The sequence below is a fragment of the Aquarana catesbeiana genome, linkage group LG07, assembly GCF_042186555.1.
Source record: "Aquarana catesbeiana isolate 2022-GZ linkage group LG07, ASM4218655v1, whole genome shotgun sequence".
Lineage (NCBI taxonomy): Eukaryota > Metazoa > Chordata > Amphibia > Anura > Ranidae > Aquarana > Aquarana catesbeiana.
The window spans coordinates 333760644-333775972 of NC_133330.1; the positions used below are offsets into that span (position 1 = coordinate 333760644).

The window sequence follows — 15329 nt, forward strand, 5'->3', positions numbered from 1 at the left end:
TCGGAAAAGCATCAAAAATGCACCGGAACGCACCAAAAATGCCCATGCAGAAACACAACTGGAACAGATCTGGAGTGCGTTTTTGTGGTCCTAAAACAATAAAAAACAAAACAGAAAAAAATAAAAATAAAATATAATGAAGTACAGCTAATACTGTAGAACTAGTAACAAAATAATAAAAAGGTGCAAGGCTTAAGCGCTAAATAAAATTATACAGAAGGATCCATACCCATTCAGAAACCACATCACTTAAGGCAGTGATGTGGTTTCTGTCCTTAGTGGGTCCTGAGGACTCCTGTCCTCAGGACCCACTAACAGGCCAGATTTTATGCATTACCTTGGGGAGATTCAGACTAGAATACCGCAATCACTGAGCAGCAAATGATATCACCTGGGATGTATTTCAGTTATCTTGCAAACCAGGCCTGTTAGTGGGCCCTGAGGACAGGAGTTGAGAGCCGCTGACCTAAGGTAACTGCTCATAGACTTTTAGCAACCTAGAGGAGTGTCAGTTGGGGAATTATCAAAGCAACAGGACCAAACGTTATTAGAAGTAGTCAGACAACCTCTATTGCGGTAAGCGTCTTGATAAATGGGCAAAACAGAATTGATCAACTAACCGAGGAGGGAGAAGACTTCTTCCAATGAAGATTGATAGCTTTCCGGGCGTAAAAAAGGAGGAGGCTTAGAAGAATTCTCATTGCTAGCCTGGGGGCTAGTTCTTCGACCAGGCCAAGCAGACAAAACCCAATTTTGGGTCAATTAACTTTTTTTTTTTTTTTACTTTCTCTCCCTGTGTAGTGAAGTCGCTGATATCCAAGCATAGGTTTCTCCGAACCTCGGTCTACAGTTGAGGATATCCAATCCTTTAGGCATAATACGTCACTTTGCAACTTTTAAACCCATGTTGACATTTGTGCAGTGAAAATGACTTAATATTATTGCTCTTTTCCAGACGCAATAAAACACTTTGGCATATGGGTGTCTCGGGGATAAATTAGGACCGCAGGCAGCTGCCGGATTAACTGCATGAGTTTGGAGATGGATAATGAAATGAATAGACTGGGAACTTAGTCACTGTCATGAGACAAGCAACTGAGGACCTCCCTGGTCCAGTAAACTGCTAAACCCCCAAAACACCAGCAGACCTTCAGTTGGCCTTTGGTAGGCCTGCTCTAATGTTCCTAAGGTCTTTGATTTATCTCTTAATTAATCTTTGCTATTATCTGTAAACTTAAAGCAGGTGCAACATTTTTGTTTTCTTTTTGTACAGTAGTTTTTATTGGAGATTTTGCAATCAGACATGCCCTAGGGCAGTGGGATGTAATGGTACCAATATGTTGCTATGTAATAAACTTTTGGGGGGAACCTCACCCCATTTTTTTTTTTGTGTGGGAGCCCCTTAACATTTATACCAGACCTGAAGGGCCTGCTATGAATCATGATAGGGAACCTTGCACCATTTTTTTTTTTAATTATCCCAGGCTCCTTTATTTACACAGTCAGGGAATCCTGGCCAGTTTTGTAAATGAGGCCGGTGACCTCACCGGTTGTTAAGGACTCAGCAGTGCCTGTAACCACTGGCGTTCTTCACAACCATTGACAGCGGAAAGCTTTGATGTATAAAAGCGGAAGTACATTATCTCACAAAAGTGAGTACACCCCTCACATTTTTGTAAATATTTTATTCTATCTTTTCATGTGACAACACTGAAGAAATGACACTTGTCTACAATGTAAAGTAGTGAGTGTACAGCTTGTATAACAGTGTAAATTTGCTGTCCCCTCAAAATAACTCAACACACAGCCATTAATGTCTAAACCGCTGGCAACAAAAGTGAGTACACCCCTAAGTGAAAATGTCCAAATTGGGCCCAAAGTTTCAAATTTGGCGTGCCCACCATTATTTTCCAGCACTGCCTTAACCCTTTTGGGCATGGAGTTCACCAGAGCTTCACAGGTTGCCACTGGAGTCCTCTTCCACTCCTCCATGATGACATCATGGAGCTGGTGGATGTTAGAGACCTTGCGCTCCTCCACCTTCAGTTTGAGGATGTCCCACAGATGCTCAATAGGGTTTAGGTCTGGAGATATGCTTGGCCAGTCCATCACCTTTACCCTCAGCTTCTTTAGCAAGGCAGTGATCGTCTTGGAGGTGTGTTTGGGGTCGTTATGTTGGAATACTGCCCTGCAGCCCAGTCCCCGAAGGGAGGGGATCATACTCTGCTTCAGTATGTCACAGTACATGTTGGCATTCATGGTTCCCTCAATGACCTGTAGCTCCCCAGTGCCGGCAGCACTCATGCAGCCCCAGACCATGACACTTCCACCACCATGCTTGACTGTAGGCAAGACACACTTGTCTTTGTACTCCTCACCTGGTTGCCACCACACACGCTTGTCACCATCTGAACCAAATAAGTTTATCTTGGTCTCAGCAGACCACAGGACATGGTTCCAGTAATCCATGTCCTTAGTCTGCTTGTCTTCAGCAAACTGTTTGTGAGCTTTCTTGTGCATCATCTTTAGAAGAGGCTTCCTTCTGGATAACAGCCATGCAGACAAATTTAATGCAGTGTGCGGCGTATGGTCTGAGCACTGACAGGCTGACCCCCCCACACCTTCAACCTCTGCAGCAATGTTGGCAGCACTCATACGTCTATTTCCCAAAGACAACCTCTGGATATGACGCTGAGCACGTGCACTCAACTCCTTTGGTCGACCATGGCCAGGCCTGTTCTGAGTGGAACCTGTCCTGTTAAACCGCTGTGTGGTCTTGGCCACCGTGCTGCAGCTCGAGGTTTCAGGGTCTTGGCAATCTTATTATAGCCTAGGTCATCTTTATGTAGAGCAACAATTCTTTTTTTCAGATCCTCAGAGAGTTCTTTGCCATGAGGTGCCGTGTTGAACTTCCAGTGACCAGTATGAGAGAGTGAGAGCGATAACACCAAAATTATCACACCTGTTCCCCATTCACACCTGAGACCTTGTAACACTAATGAGTCACATGACTGTGAGAGAAAATGGCTAATGGGGCCCAATTTGGACATTCTCACTTAAGGGTGTACTTACTTTTGTTGCCAGCGGTTTAGACATTAACGGCTGTGTGTTGAGTTATTTTTGAGGGGACAGCAAATTCAGTGGGGCGCAGACCATAAGGCAGTCCAGGCAGCCAACTAAAACTCTCCTCCACCTGGTAGGAGAGAGGGTGCAGCGTGGAGGTTTTAGTTTAGCTGCTGTTTACCAAGAAAGCAGAAAGTACAGATCCAAGCATGCAGAGGAGGGCAGAGTGAGAGTGGTAGGCAGATCCCAATCCCAAATGTGTGCAGGCAGTGAGCACCACACTGTGTGGGATGGGGGGGGGGGGGGGTGCTGGTAAAAGAGGAGGCCAGGGTGGAGGAGGCTTTCTGCTGATTGCTGCAGCTGCCACTGGAAAGCCTGCTGGATATATTCTCCTGCTTGCACAGGACACAGGTAACCCTCCTGTCCTTGGTGCTGCAGGACTGGTGAGATGTGGGGGGATTGTGTGTTTGATGGGGGAGAGGGGTATCTGGGGGGTGTGATCAGAGTGGGGGGATCTGGTGGGGTATCTGGAGGTGTGATTACAGTGGAGGGACCTGGGGGGGATCTGGAGGTGTGATCAGAGTGGAGGGATGGGGGGGGTCTGGGGTGTGATAAGAGTGGAAGGATCTGGGGTGTGATCAAAGTGGAGAGATGGGGGGGATCTGGGGTGTGATCAGAGTGGAGGGATCTGGGGTGATATAAGAGTGGAGGGACCTGGGGGGATCTGGGAGCGTGATCAGAGTGGAGAGATTGGGGGGATCTGGGGGGTGATCAGAGTGGAGGGATCTGGTGGGGGATTGGGGGGTGCGATCAGAGTGGAGTAAATCTGATCGGAGTGGTGGAATCTGGGGGGGTTATCTGGAGAATGTGATCAGAGTGTGTGGGGGGGAGGTATCTGGGGTGTGTGATCAGAGTGGAGGGATCTGAAGGGGTATCTGGAGGTGTGATCGGGGTAGAGGTATCTGGAGGCGTGATCAGAGTGGAGGGATCTGATGGGGTATCTGGAGGATGTGATCAGAGTGTGGGGGGTGTATCTGGGGAGTGTGATCAGAGTGGGGGGATCTGATGGGATATCTGGAGCATTGATCGGGGTGGGGGGATCTGGGGTTGGTCAGAGTGGAGGAATCTGGTGCGGGATTTGGGGGTGCAATCAGAATTGAGGAATTCTGGGGGTGTGATCAGAGTGGTGGAATCTGGGGGGTTATCTTGGGGGTGTGATCAGGGTGGGGGTATCTGGGGAGTGTGATCAGGGGCTCAGAGTGGAGGGGGGGTGTCTGGGGGTGTGATCAGGGTGGAGGCATCTAAAAGTCCACAGGTTAGGGGGTGCAAATTACTTTCCTTGCCCTAGGTGCTGACAACTCACGCTACACCACTGCGGCTGGGTATTGTTGGGTGTCTCTGGCAAGTGCTCCCATTTGGGAGAATCAGAGGTGTAAAAGTCTGTGGTCAAAATTTAAAGAGAAGTAGAGCTGGACCCAAAGCAACCAGACCGTCTCAAAAAGCACTAATTGTCATTTTCAATGGCCACCATTTTATCATTAGCCATCTTCCAAGAGACTTGAGCCTTGATTTGTAATTGGTCCAAGGTGAGGGTTCTCCATAGTTTTGCAATGGACTATTTTGCTTTTGTTTCCTTGTGATGATGAAAACGTTACCCACTTCAAGATTACCCACAGTAGATCTGTGACTTTTATTGCTTACATTCCTCCCAACTGCCCCTCATTTAGGGAAATGTCCTTCTTTTGTAACCAAATCCCTCTGCTTATCTTTCTCAGTTGACCCTCTTTTTGATCAGAGAATAATAATAATATATTAATCATTTTATAGCACTTTTCCCTAGGGGATCAAAGCACCTATCAAATTGGTGATGGGATCTTTGAATTTGGTATTTTTGAATTTGCAATGAAATCTTGGGATTTGTCAGGTGTTGCTATAAGGCTGAGTAAATAGATTTGTCTTGGGTCTGCTCTTCAAAACATCCAGAAAGAGCGGTTCCCCCGACAAGCAAGTGAGTTCCATAGGGTGGGTGCGACATATTGGAATGCATGAGATTTCAATGATTTTACGGTGACTCTGGAGTCTGGACATGTGCAGTTTTAATTTCTTTGACGAGCAGATGGAGCAGGTGGGAGTATGGGTAACCAGAAGTCCTATTAGATAAGTGGGGCCCAAGGTTTTTAGGGCTTTATTAGTAAGTAGACCAATGTTAAAGGATATCCGCTATTTGTTTGGATGCAGTGTAGGGAACGGAGAACTGGGATGGCGTGGCAGTGATGGGGTTGGTGGTTGGGTAGCCTGACTGCTCCATTCTGTATCAGCTGCAAATGATGTAGTTCATGGAAGATCATAGAGGAGGGAGTAGCAGCAATCTGGATGATACAAAACCATTATTGAATTTTGATATATCCTCTATTCATTGGAACCAGATGGTTGATTCTTGTAACATTGAATGGTGAAAGGAGGACCTGATGGCAGCTGGATACGTGTTGAATAATCGAGAGGCCTGTGTTGAGGATCAGGCCTAGTTTGTGTACATGGTCTGGGAACATAAGATTTGTATTCTAAGGTTAAAACCAACTGGACGTGTTTGCTTCCACATTGGTGTAAGCCTCTGCCCTCCAATTCTTGTCTTGTTCAGTTTCAGCCAGTTGCAGGTCATTCATTCTTGTCAGTAAGACATCTGTTGATCTTTAATCACCGGATTACCAGTTCACCATCCAAATAATGGGCCGCACATCAAAAGAAGTTCAATTCTGGGCCAAGGTTTATTGCAATGACAGCACACTGCTCCCTCCCAAAGCCATGCCCCTAACATGTTCCACCCACAGAAGCACTGAATCATGGGCATCTATCTGATTAAGCCCTGTTGTGGGTGAAACATGTTGGGGACATGGCTTTAGGTTGGAGTGAGCAGTGTGCTGTCATTGCAAGAAACCTTGGCTGGAGTTGAAAGTCTTTGGTGTGCAGCCAGTTATTTGGATTGGGGATTTTGGCTGAGCAGGTGAGGACTCCAGGGCCTTAGCGCCCGGCTGATCGCAGGGGCCTAGGGGGGGTGCAGGTTGGCCTGTGGGCAGTGAAAAGGGTTGGGTTCATCTAATAGGGTCGCCAGTGTCTAAACTGAAAGACAAGTAGATTTGTGTGTCATCTGCATAGCAATGGTAACTAAAACCATGGTGTTGGATGATATTATTTAATGGGATCATGTACAGACCTCTACTATTTAAAATGTATGTAAACCATAATCATAGCTTTCTCTTATTTGTTCCACTTTGGCCTAATAAATATAGCATTGAAGGTGCTTTGTTATATTTGTTTGATAAAACATACCTGTTGATCCTGACAGAAATTCAGTGAGTTGATAACTTCCTGTGCTCTCTGATTGTGCTGTGGCTATACTATGAGTGACCCTAGGAAGACGGCTTTTTGGTGTGCACCTCATTTGTAGAACTGGAGTTAGAGCAGGTCTATCCTTATACCCCCCTCCTATGTTATGGACATGTGGAAAGTGGTGGTGGTGGGTTCTGTGGTCATACCCCGCGGTGTCGATGCTGCTCCTCCAGAAATACAGAACCCTAGGAAGATGGCTTTTTGGTGTGCACCTCATTTGTAGAACTGGAGTTAGAGCAGGTCTATCCTTATACCCCCCTCCTATGTTATGGGGATGTGGAAAGTTGTGGTGGTGGTGGTGGTGGTTGGGTGGGTTCTGTGGTCATACCCCGAGGTGTCGATGCTGCTCCTCCAAAAATACAGAACCCTAGGAAGACGGCTTTTTGGTGTGCACCTCATTTGTAGAACTGGAGTTAGAGCAGGTCTATTCTTATACCCCCCTCCTATGTTATGGAGATGTGGAAAGTGGTGGTGGTGGTGGTGGTTGGGTGGGTTCTGTGGTCATACCCCGAGGTGTTGATGCTGCTCCTTCAAAAATACAGAACCCTAGGAAGACGGCTTTTTGGTGTGCACCTCATTTGTAGAACTGGAGTTAGAGCAGGTCTATCCTTATACCCCCCTCCTATGTTATGGACATGTGGAAAGTGGTGGTGGTGGGTTCTGTGGTCATACCCCGCGGTGTCGATGCTGCTCCTCCAGAAATACAGAACCCTAGGAAGATGGCTTTTTGGTGTGCACCTCATTTGTAGAACTGGAGTTAGAGCAGGTCTATCCTTATACCCCCCTCCTATGTTATGGGGATGTGGAAAGTTGTGGTGGTGGTGGTGGTTGGGTGGGTTCTGTGGTCATACCCCGAGGTGTCGATGCTGCTCCTCCAAAAATACAGAACCCTAGGAAGATGGCTTTTTGGTGTGCACCTCATTTGTAGAACTGGAGTTAGAGCAGGTCTATTCTTATACCCCCCTCCTATGTTATGGAGATGTGGAAAGTAGTGGTGGTGGTGGTGGTTGGGTGGGTTCTGTGGTCATACCCCGAGGTGTTGATGCTGCTCCTTCAAAAATACAGAACCCTAGGAAGACGGCTTTTTGGTGTGCACCTCATTTGTAGAACTGGAGTTAGAGCAGGTCTATCCTTATACCCCCCTCCTATGTTATGGAGATGTGGAAAGTAGTGGTGGTGGGGGGGGGGGGGTTCTGTGGTCATACCCCGAGGTGTCGATTTTGCTCCTCCAAAGATACAGAACAATAAGGGCTGTGTCTGTGCTAGACAGGCTTCAGGAGGTGGTACCTTGCATTATTACAACTTGTGAACAAGCCCTAAGTGAGTGTTGTCACCTTTAGGACATATTCTTTTTTTCAAATGAAAGCAAACGAATAGACATGAGAAAATATATTGCTTCCCTTTCCCACCAATGTGTGATGTGGTCTTGGGAAAAGTCCTGCATTTTGCCATTCAAGTTTTTTGGATGGAGTCCTTAAAATAAACAATGCCGCTGAAAACGCATATTACCATGTGGTTGTTAAAGTGTATGTAAACTCTAAACCTATATTTCAGTATCAGTTTAGCATCATGAATTTTGTTAAGGAAATCTTTTTTTGTGTAAATCTGTTAAACTAAGCTCAGCTCCAGCTTCGCAATGTTACCATATATTTTTTTTATCTTGCTATCTCCTGTTTGAACACTGTTTATAAACATTATATATCTCTCTATCTTCTACCTGATCAATGTTTATAAACATTGTTACTTTGTATCTCTGTATTTCCTGTCTGATCAATGTTTATAAACATTGTTACTTTGTATCTCTGTATCTATCTCCTATCTGAACAATTTTTACAAACAATGTTACTTTGCATCTCTCTATCTCCTGTCTGATCAATGTTTATAAACAATGTTACATTTATTTCTCTAGCTCTGCCCAGGTTTACACTGCTCCAACATGAAAGTAGCATGACTTCTGATCCAACTTTGCCCTGCAAATTCAGTTCTACCTTGATCCGATTTAATGTGACTTTTTACACTATACGGCTTTGAAGTCGTATCAAGGTTGGACCAAAGTAGTGCAGGAAACCTTTGGAGCGACTTGTGTTGGGTCAGTTAAAGCGTAGTTCCACCCAAAAGTGGAAGCTCCGCTTATCTGTCTCTTCCCCTCCACCGTCGCCTGCCAACAAATGCAGCGTGTCACTTGCCACGTCACCTGTCACAAGTTGGGGATTGTCACTTGCCTACCACCAGATGCAGATTGTCACTTTTCATGTCGCCTGCCACCAGATGTGGATTGTCACTTGCCACGTGCTGCCGATTGTTACTTGCCACAAGTTGCGGATTGTCACTTGCTGTGTCCCAGAGTAAAGGTAGGCAGCAGAGAGAGGGTGTAATCTCTTTGCTGCCCGTGACTGCACAGTGAGGGCGGAACTGCGGCGATGCAGGGTGGGCGATGAGAGATGATGTCATCTCTCTGCTCCCCTGCCCGCCGACTGGCCTGCCCGCCGCTCACCTGCCAACTGGCCTGTTTGCCCGGCAACCCACTGACTGGCCTGCCCGTCCGCTCACCTGTCAACTGGCCTGTTCGCCCGCTCACTCGCCGACCCGCTGACTGGTCCGCCCACTCATCTGCCGGCTCGCTAACTGGCCTGCCCACTCACCCGCTGGCCCATCACTAATTCCTGGGGGTGGGGGGCAATTTCCCTGTTGTCCCCCCTGGATATGGACCTGCATGTGACTTGTGCTCTCCCAAATTGGATCCCATGTTGCACCAGTGTGAACCAGGCCTCTGTCTGAGCTATGTTTATAAACCCTGTGACAGACGGTCTCTCTTTTTTGACTGTGGCAGCTTCTATAGCTGCTATATTTACACAGCAACTCCCATGTCATTTTGAATTTGGGGGGGGGGGGCAGAAAGACAGGGAGTAATACACCTGCCATTTTTTTTTTCAATGTAGTTTTTTTTGGGGCATGTGTAGCACGACCAGTGCCCACAACTGGTTGGGAAAACTGTATACTGTGACACCTGATGCCAATCATACTGAAACACTGAAACATAGATTTTGGTTTTACATACACTGCAATGCTTGTATTGTTGAGCACCTCTCTTGGTGGCCGTAGGGCCATGGCAGATAAATGGTTATGCAGCAGCGATCGGAGCATCAGGCGGTGAGAGTAATCATAAGTCAGTGCTGTGGAGGATTTCTGAATCTGGTGAGGATTGCAAAGTGTGAGGTAAGGATATGTCTCTGGGGGCGGCTCACCATAGATGGGCCCATGGTTATTTGTGTGGATGGTAAACCTTCAAATGTTTATTATAGTAAACCTGTTGTGCGTGAATTACAGTGCTGCCACCCCTGACATCCTTACAAAAATGCTAATTCCCTGGCTGTCCTGCTAAACCTCTGCATTCTGTTCTTTCTGAGTCACTGACCAGACAAGCCTGGAGATAAGGAAAGACAGAGTATAGTCAGGAGTCCTTCTCTGCACGCTTGGTCATGGTCAGTGATAGTTATTGAAGCCAGAGCTTCAGTATGACATCCAAGTAAATAGCATTTTTAGATGCAAGCTCAGGAATGGCATATTATGGCATATATTTATCTGATGACTTATTTCTAAGGTTTTAAAAAGTTTTACATTGTTACGCAAGAAAATTGGAAACTGAGATTGTGCAAATTGAATGGAAGAAATGTTTTACTGCTTTAAATGTGTGATATATATTATGTGTGTTTATATATTGTAACAGTACAACATCCTGTCACGGTGTGAGTACAGTTAAGTGGCACCCAGGGTTGGAGACATCATCCCTCCCAAGGCTCTACAAAGCCTTCGGGCTCCAGGACCCAGACCAAGACTTACTAGGCTCAGAGGACATTGAACAACCAGTTTCTTCTGCACCAAACATGCATCATGGAGCCCCTCAACCAATATGGATGAAGCCTCTGAGCTCCAGAACCCATACCAGGATCTACTAATCCCAGATGACACCGAGCAGCCAGTTTCTTCTGCACCAAACATGCATCATGGAGCCCCTTGACCAGTATGGATAAAGCCTCTGAGCTCTAGGACCCATAACAGGATCTACTAATCCAAGATGACACTGAGCAACCAGTTTCTTCTGTACCATCGTCAACAAGGTCAGCGCTACCACTAGGCAAACTAGGAAGCTGCTAGGGCATGCTGCCGTCTAGGGCGCAGCCACAGTTGCTGGTTTCCCTAATGTCCCTGATCATCTGCCGCTGGAGCCACGACAAACGAGTAAGGTGGTGGCACTGCCCCTGTCTTGAGGGCTGGTAGGATGATGGGCATTGGTGGGTGGGTCTCCAGGGGCACTGCTGGTCTCCTCTCCTTCCTCCTCCTCTGACTCCATGTAAGGAGGGTGCCAGGTCTCCCAGGGGTTGGGGACCTTGTGATAGAGCCCCCTCTCAGGCAAAACAGCAGTGGGGATTGGTGAAGATGTTGCAGGTAAAGCGATGTGCACCACAGAACCTTCCGGCTCCTCCGCCACGGCAGTAATTTTAATGGTGTCCCACAAAGCCCCAGGCCACTCCTCAAGCTTCTCACAAGGGGCACCACCTCACCACCATCAACTGTGGTGGTTCCTCAGTGGGTATGGCAGACGTCTGTACCTCCTATGGTCCTAGAGAACAACTTCCCTCTGCTAGGTGTGCTGCTGTAGGTGGCGGTGCCTCAATCGCCTCCACTGATGGTATCTCCAATGAAGGCTCTCGACAGAGCTCAACCCCATGGTTGATAGGGGAGCCCTGGTGGGTGCTATCGTCCTCCTCATCCACCAGGTCTGGAGAGCCAAGGTGTGGCTCTGCAGATGACATGGCCACGGTGGTGACCTTAGCAGCAATGGTCCATTGTGCATTGTGTCTTGGCAGGGTACCAGGCAGTCACACAGAGCCTCCCCGACTGGGAGCGCCTCAAAGAGGAAGGCCCAGCACTCCCCACAACAGGCCCAGGATGCGAGGGCCGATGTCAGGGTTCCGCCAGGCCCCTTGTGGGCATGACACAAAGTCCAGCGTCCAGAGAAACATTACAGATATCAGGTGAAATAAAGCGGGACTGTGTCACCCAAGCTACAGACTGTTTTAATATTTTCTGCTGTCTTTAAAAAAAAAAAATGTTTTTTTTTTTTTTTTTTGGGGGGGGGGGCAGGGTGCAAGTAGCTGGTCTTACCTAGGCCACAAAATACTCTAACACTGGTCCTGCACATCATGGAACCTCTCAACCAGTGTGGATAGAGCCTTGGATCTCCAGGACCCATAACAGTATTTACTAATCCCAGATGACACTTAACAGTCAGTTTCTTCTGTACCAAACACACATCATGGAACCCCTCAACCAGTATGGATAGAGTCTCGGAGCTCCAGGACCCATAACAGGATCTACTAATCACAGATCACACTGAACAGCCATTTTCTTCTGTACCAAACAGGCATCATGGAGCCCCTCAGCCAGTATTGATGAAGCTCCTGAGCTCCAGAACCCGTACCAGGACTTATTAATCCCAGGGGAAACAGAACAGCCAGTTTCTTCTGTACCAAAGACGCAACCTGGAGCCCCTCAACCTGTATGAATGAAGTTTCTGAGCTCCAGGACCCACACCAGGACTTATTAATCCCAGAGGACACTGAACAGCCAGTTTCTTCTGTACTAAACACGCAACCTGGAGCCCCTCAACCTGTATGAATGAGAACCCTGAGTGCCTCTTCACCTTTCTTACACTGTGACAGGGTGATGAACTATCACTTAATAAATATATATATAAATTATAGCTGGAGTTGAGCAAATCAATAATGAAGTTTATCACAAAGCACCCGTCTGAGAAGCCGCAGATGAAAGCTGCCAGTCTCACCCCCCAGGTTGCATAGAAATCCCCCCCACAATGACTTTGGAGGGGCTTAAAGTCTATATAGGCCTAACATTTCAAAGTTTTAAGGAAAAATGACAAAGTTTTGCATGGTGGGTCACATGGTCAATGCCAAGGCATAACTTACATGACCTCTGTCAAAGGGTGACAAAAGCCAGGCAGAACAACCTAGGCCAGTGATGGTGAACCTGGGCACCCCAGATTTTTTTGGAACTACATTTCCCATGATGCTCATGCACTCTGCAGTGTAGTTGAGCATCTTGGCAAATGTAGTTCCAAAACATCTGGGGTGCCAAGGTTCGCCATCACCGACCTAGGCGAATCATCAATCCCTTTCAGTGGCAGACATCAAGTAAACCTTGGGCACTGGTCATATGACCCCACCATGACCCATTTTTAGTATTTTATCCTTTTCTTATTGGACTGACTCGATTACAGGTGCAACAAAGTCATCTTGTACATATATCTTCACTTTTAAATAATCAGGTATGTAATTTAGTGATTCATCGTTACAGTGTATCAAAGCTTTGTTCTTCTGGAGCTTTGGTATACTGTGGATGAATATGATTTAGTGATTGATTGTTACAATGTATGGAAGGTTTGCTCTTCACCAGCTATGCCGTATTGTGAATGAATTTGATTGATGTTCCTTTCTGGATGAAGTCTGTCTCTTCTAACCTAACCTTCTCCCTGTTGGTTTGTCTTGTAGACGCCGGCAACTCCAGGTGATGCCTTTATGAAATACCCCACCCAGCTTCACCCCGCCATTGCCCCCATGTTCGGAACCCTCTCTTACAACCCAGTCGCTCTACCATCAGGTGAAAAAAGGCCCTTGTCCCTTGTGGAAAGACACCATTAAATCGCACACACACACACACTATAGGCTTATTAATCTTCTCGCCACCGCTGCGGGGGCCTTGTAGTAATATCGGTTGGCTGTCCCTCGAAGCAGCATGGTGGTGGCGTTGAGGCGGGAGGGGTTCTTGATAGACACCAGCATACAGTAACGGTTGGGTATTTCAGGAATGGATTTCAGCATGACTCTGGGGGAGATCTACACTATATATATATATATATATATCATGTAGACATGTGCAATTTGTTTTGTTCCGAATAGTTTTTTTAAATGAACTTCAACCAATTCGTTAATTTGGAAACATCCGAATTAACGAAAACCCGTTTAACAAATTTTTACGAATATTCGTAAATTCGAAAATTCATAAATTCGAAAATTTGAAAATTCGAAGATTCGAAAATTTGAAAATTCGGAGATTTGTAAAATCATAGATTCATAATTTCGTAACTTTGAAAATGCGTAAATTTGTAATTTCGAAAATTCGTAAATTTGTAATTTCGAAAATTCGTAAATTCATAAATTTGAAAATCTGAAATAAGTAACTATTAAATTAAAGGTATTGGAATTTCCTTCCAAATTTGGCTGTTAGTGAACGTAACGAATACAAATTAATGTCAAGTTACGAATTATTCCGAAATAACGAATGTCGTATCTAAATGAATGGAACGTAGTGAATTAGTAAAAATAAATAATAATAATAATAATAAAAACTTTTTATTATTATTTTTTTTTAAATCGTTCCATTCCATTTGTTTAGATGCGGCATTCGTTGTTTCGGATAATTCGCAACTTCGGATAAATTCGTATGCGTTACGTTCGCTAACAGCCAAATTTGAAAGGAAATTCCAATACCTATAATTTAATAGTTATTTATTCTCAGATTTTCGTTCTTTTGAATTTTCGGATTTTCTTTCTTATTTTCGGATTTTTGGATTTACGAATTTAGAAAATAACGAATTTTCAAATTTACAAAATTACGAATTTTCGAATTTTTCATGATGAATGACCCGAAAAACGATAAAAAAAAAAGACAAACAAATGAAACGAAAATGAACAAATTTTTCAGCAGTGCACATGTCTGATATCATGTATTCTGATCTCTATACTATTTCATGAATGCATGTGATAGCTACTTAGTGTCGAACCATGGTGCGCTGGCAAAAAATATCTACTTTGTGACTTGAACCAGTATCCAGTATCCAGAACCAGTATCCAGTATCCAGAACCAGTATCCAGTATCCAGAACCAGTATCCAGAACCAGAATCCAGAACCAGTATCCAGTATCCAGAACCAGTATCCAGTATCCAGAACCAGTATCCAGTATCCAGAACCAGAATCCAGAACCAGTATCCAGTATCCAGAACCAGTATCCAGAACCAGTATCCAGAACTAGTATCCAGTATCCAGAACCAGTATCCAGAACTAGTATCCAGTATCCAGAACCAGTATCCAGTATCCAGAACCAGTATCCAGCTGGTTGTTGCTGCAGCAACCAAATTTTGAGAGCTTATCCAGGAAGGTGTGCGATGGGAATATGAGGTATTACCCTTTAAAAACATGAGTTACACCAATGAGAGTTTTGGCTGGAGTTAGGCTTTAAACAATAAAGGTGTTGCAAGAATTTTCAAGCCTGCCGGATAAATATGGCGTTACCCAGAAGTCCTTTCTCCTTGGAGCATGAAGGGGCTCAATTGTGAACATTCACTGAAGAGCCCAGGCCCGTGGCGGGGGAGTACGGTGAATTGCCCCCCTTTTGCAGGAAGACACCAGAAGAGCAGTGCTGATGAGTTTCCTCTCCTTATCGTTACATTGTAACTCACAGATTGTTTGCAGCTATAATTAGAGATGACTTGCAGGCAGTGGAAGAGACATGACATATAAGACACAACACTAAATCAGTCCTCGGGGGGGGGGGGGGGTTCTGAGAATGAACACGTTACCAGGGAATACAGAAAATCCATCGATAACCTTTGAGCAGACGCTTTAGGATCGATCCGCAGCTGGTGGCCAATGAAAAGGAAAAAAATAATTTGATATGTTTAAGCAGATAGACCAGATAACGTTCTATTCTAAATCTTAACCCGTGTGGAGCGGGGCAAAGGTCTCATTTGACGACTAAAGTGGCGCTGAGTCTGCCTTCCACGCGGCTTAAAGGGCCGCTA

General features: G+C 45.6%; 1 protein-coding gene across 8 annotated transcripts in view; it reads left to right on the top strand.

Annotated features, from left to right (window-relative positions):
* The window catches only part of DAB1 (DAB adaptor protein 1), a 946282-nt gene that overhangs the window by 903941 nt on the left and 27012 nt on the right, over window positions 1–15329 (top strand). For 5 of the 8 annotated variants that reach the window (XM_073593874.1, XM_073593871.1, XM_073593875.1 and 2 more), the window contains one exon: window positions 13020–13128. In XM_073593874.1, coding sequence (XP_073449975.1) covers window positions 13020–13128 — 109 coding nt within the window. The remainder of the gene's footprint in view (window positions 1–13019; window positions 13129–15329) is intronic. The other 3 variants (XM_073593876.1, XM_073593879.1, XM_073593878.1) reach the window with 1 other exon arrangement.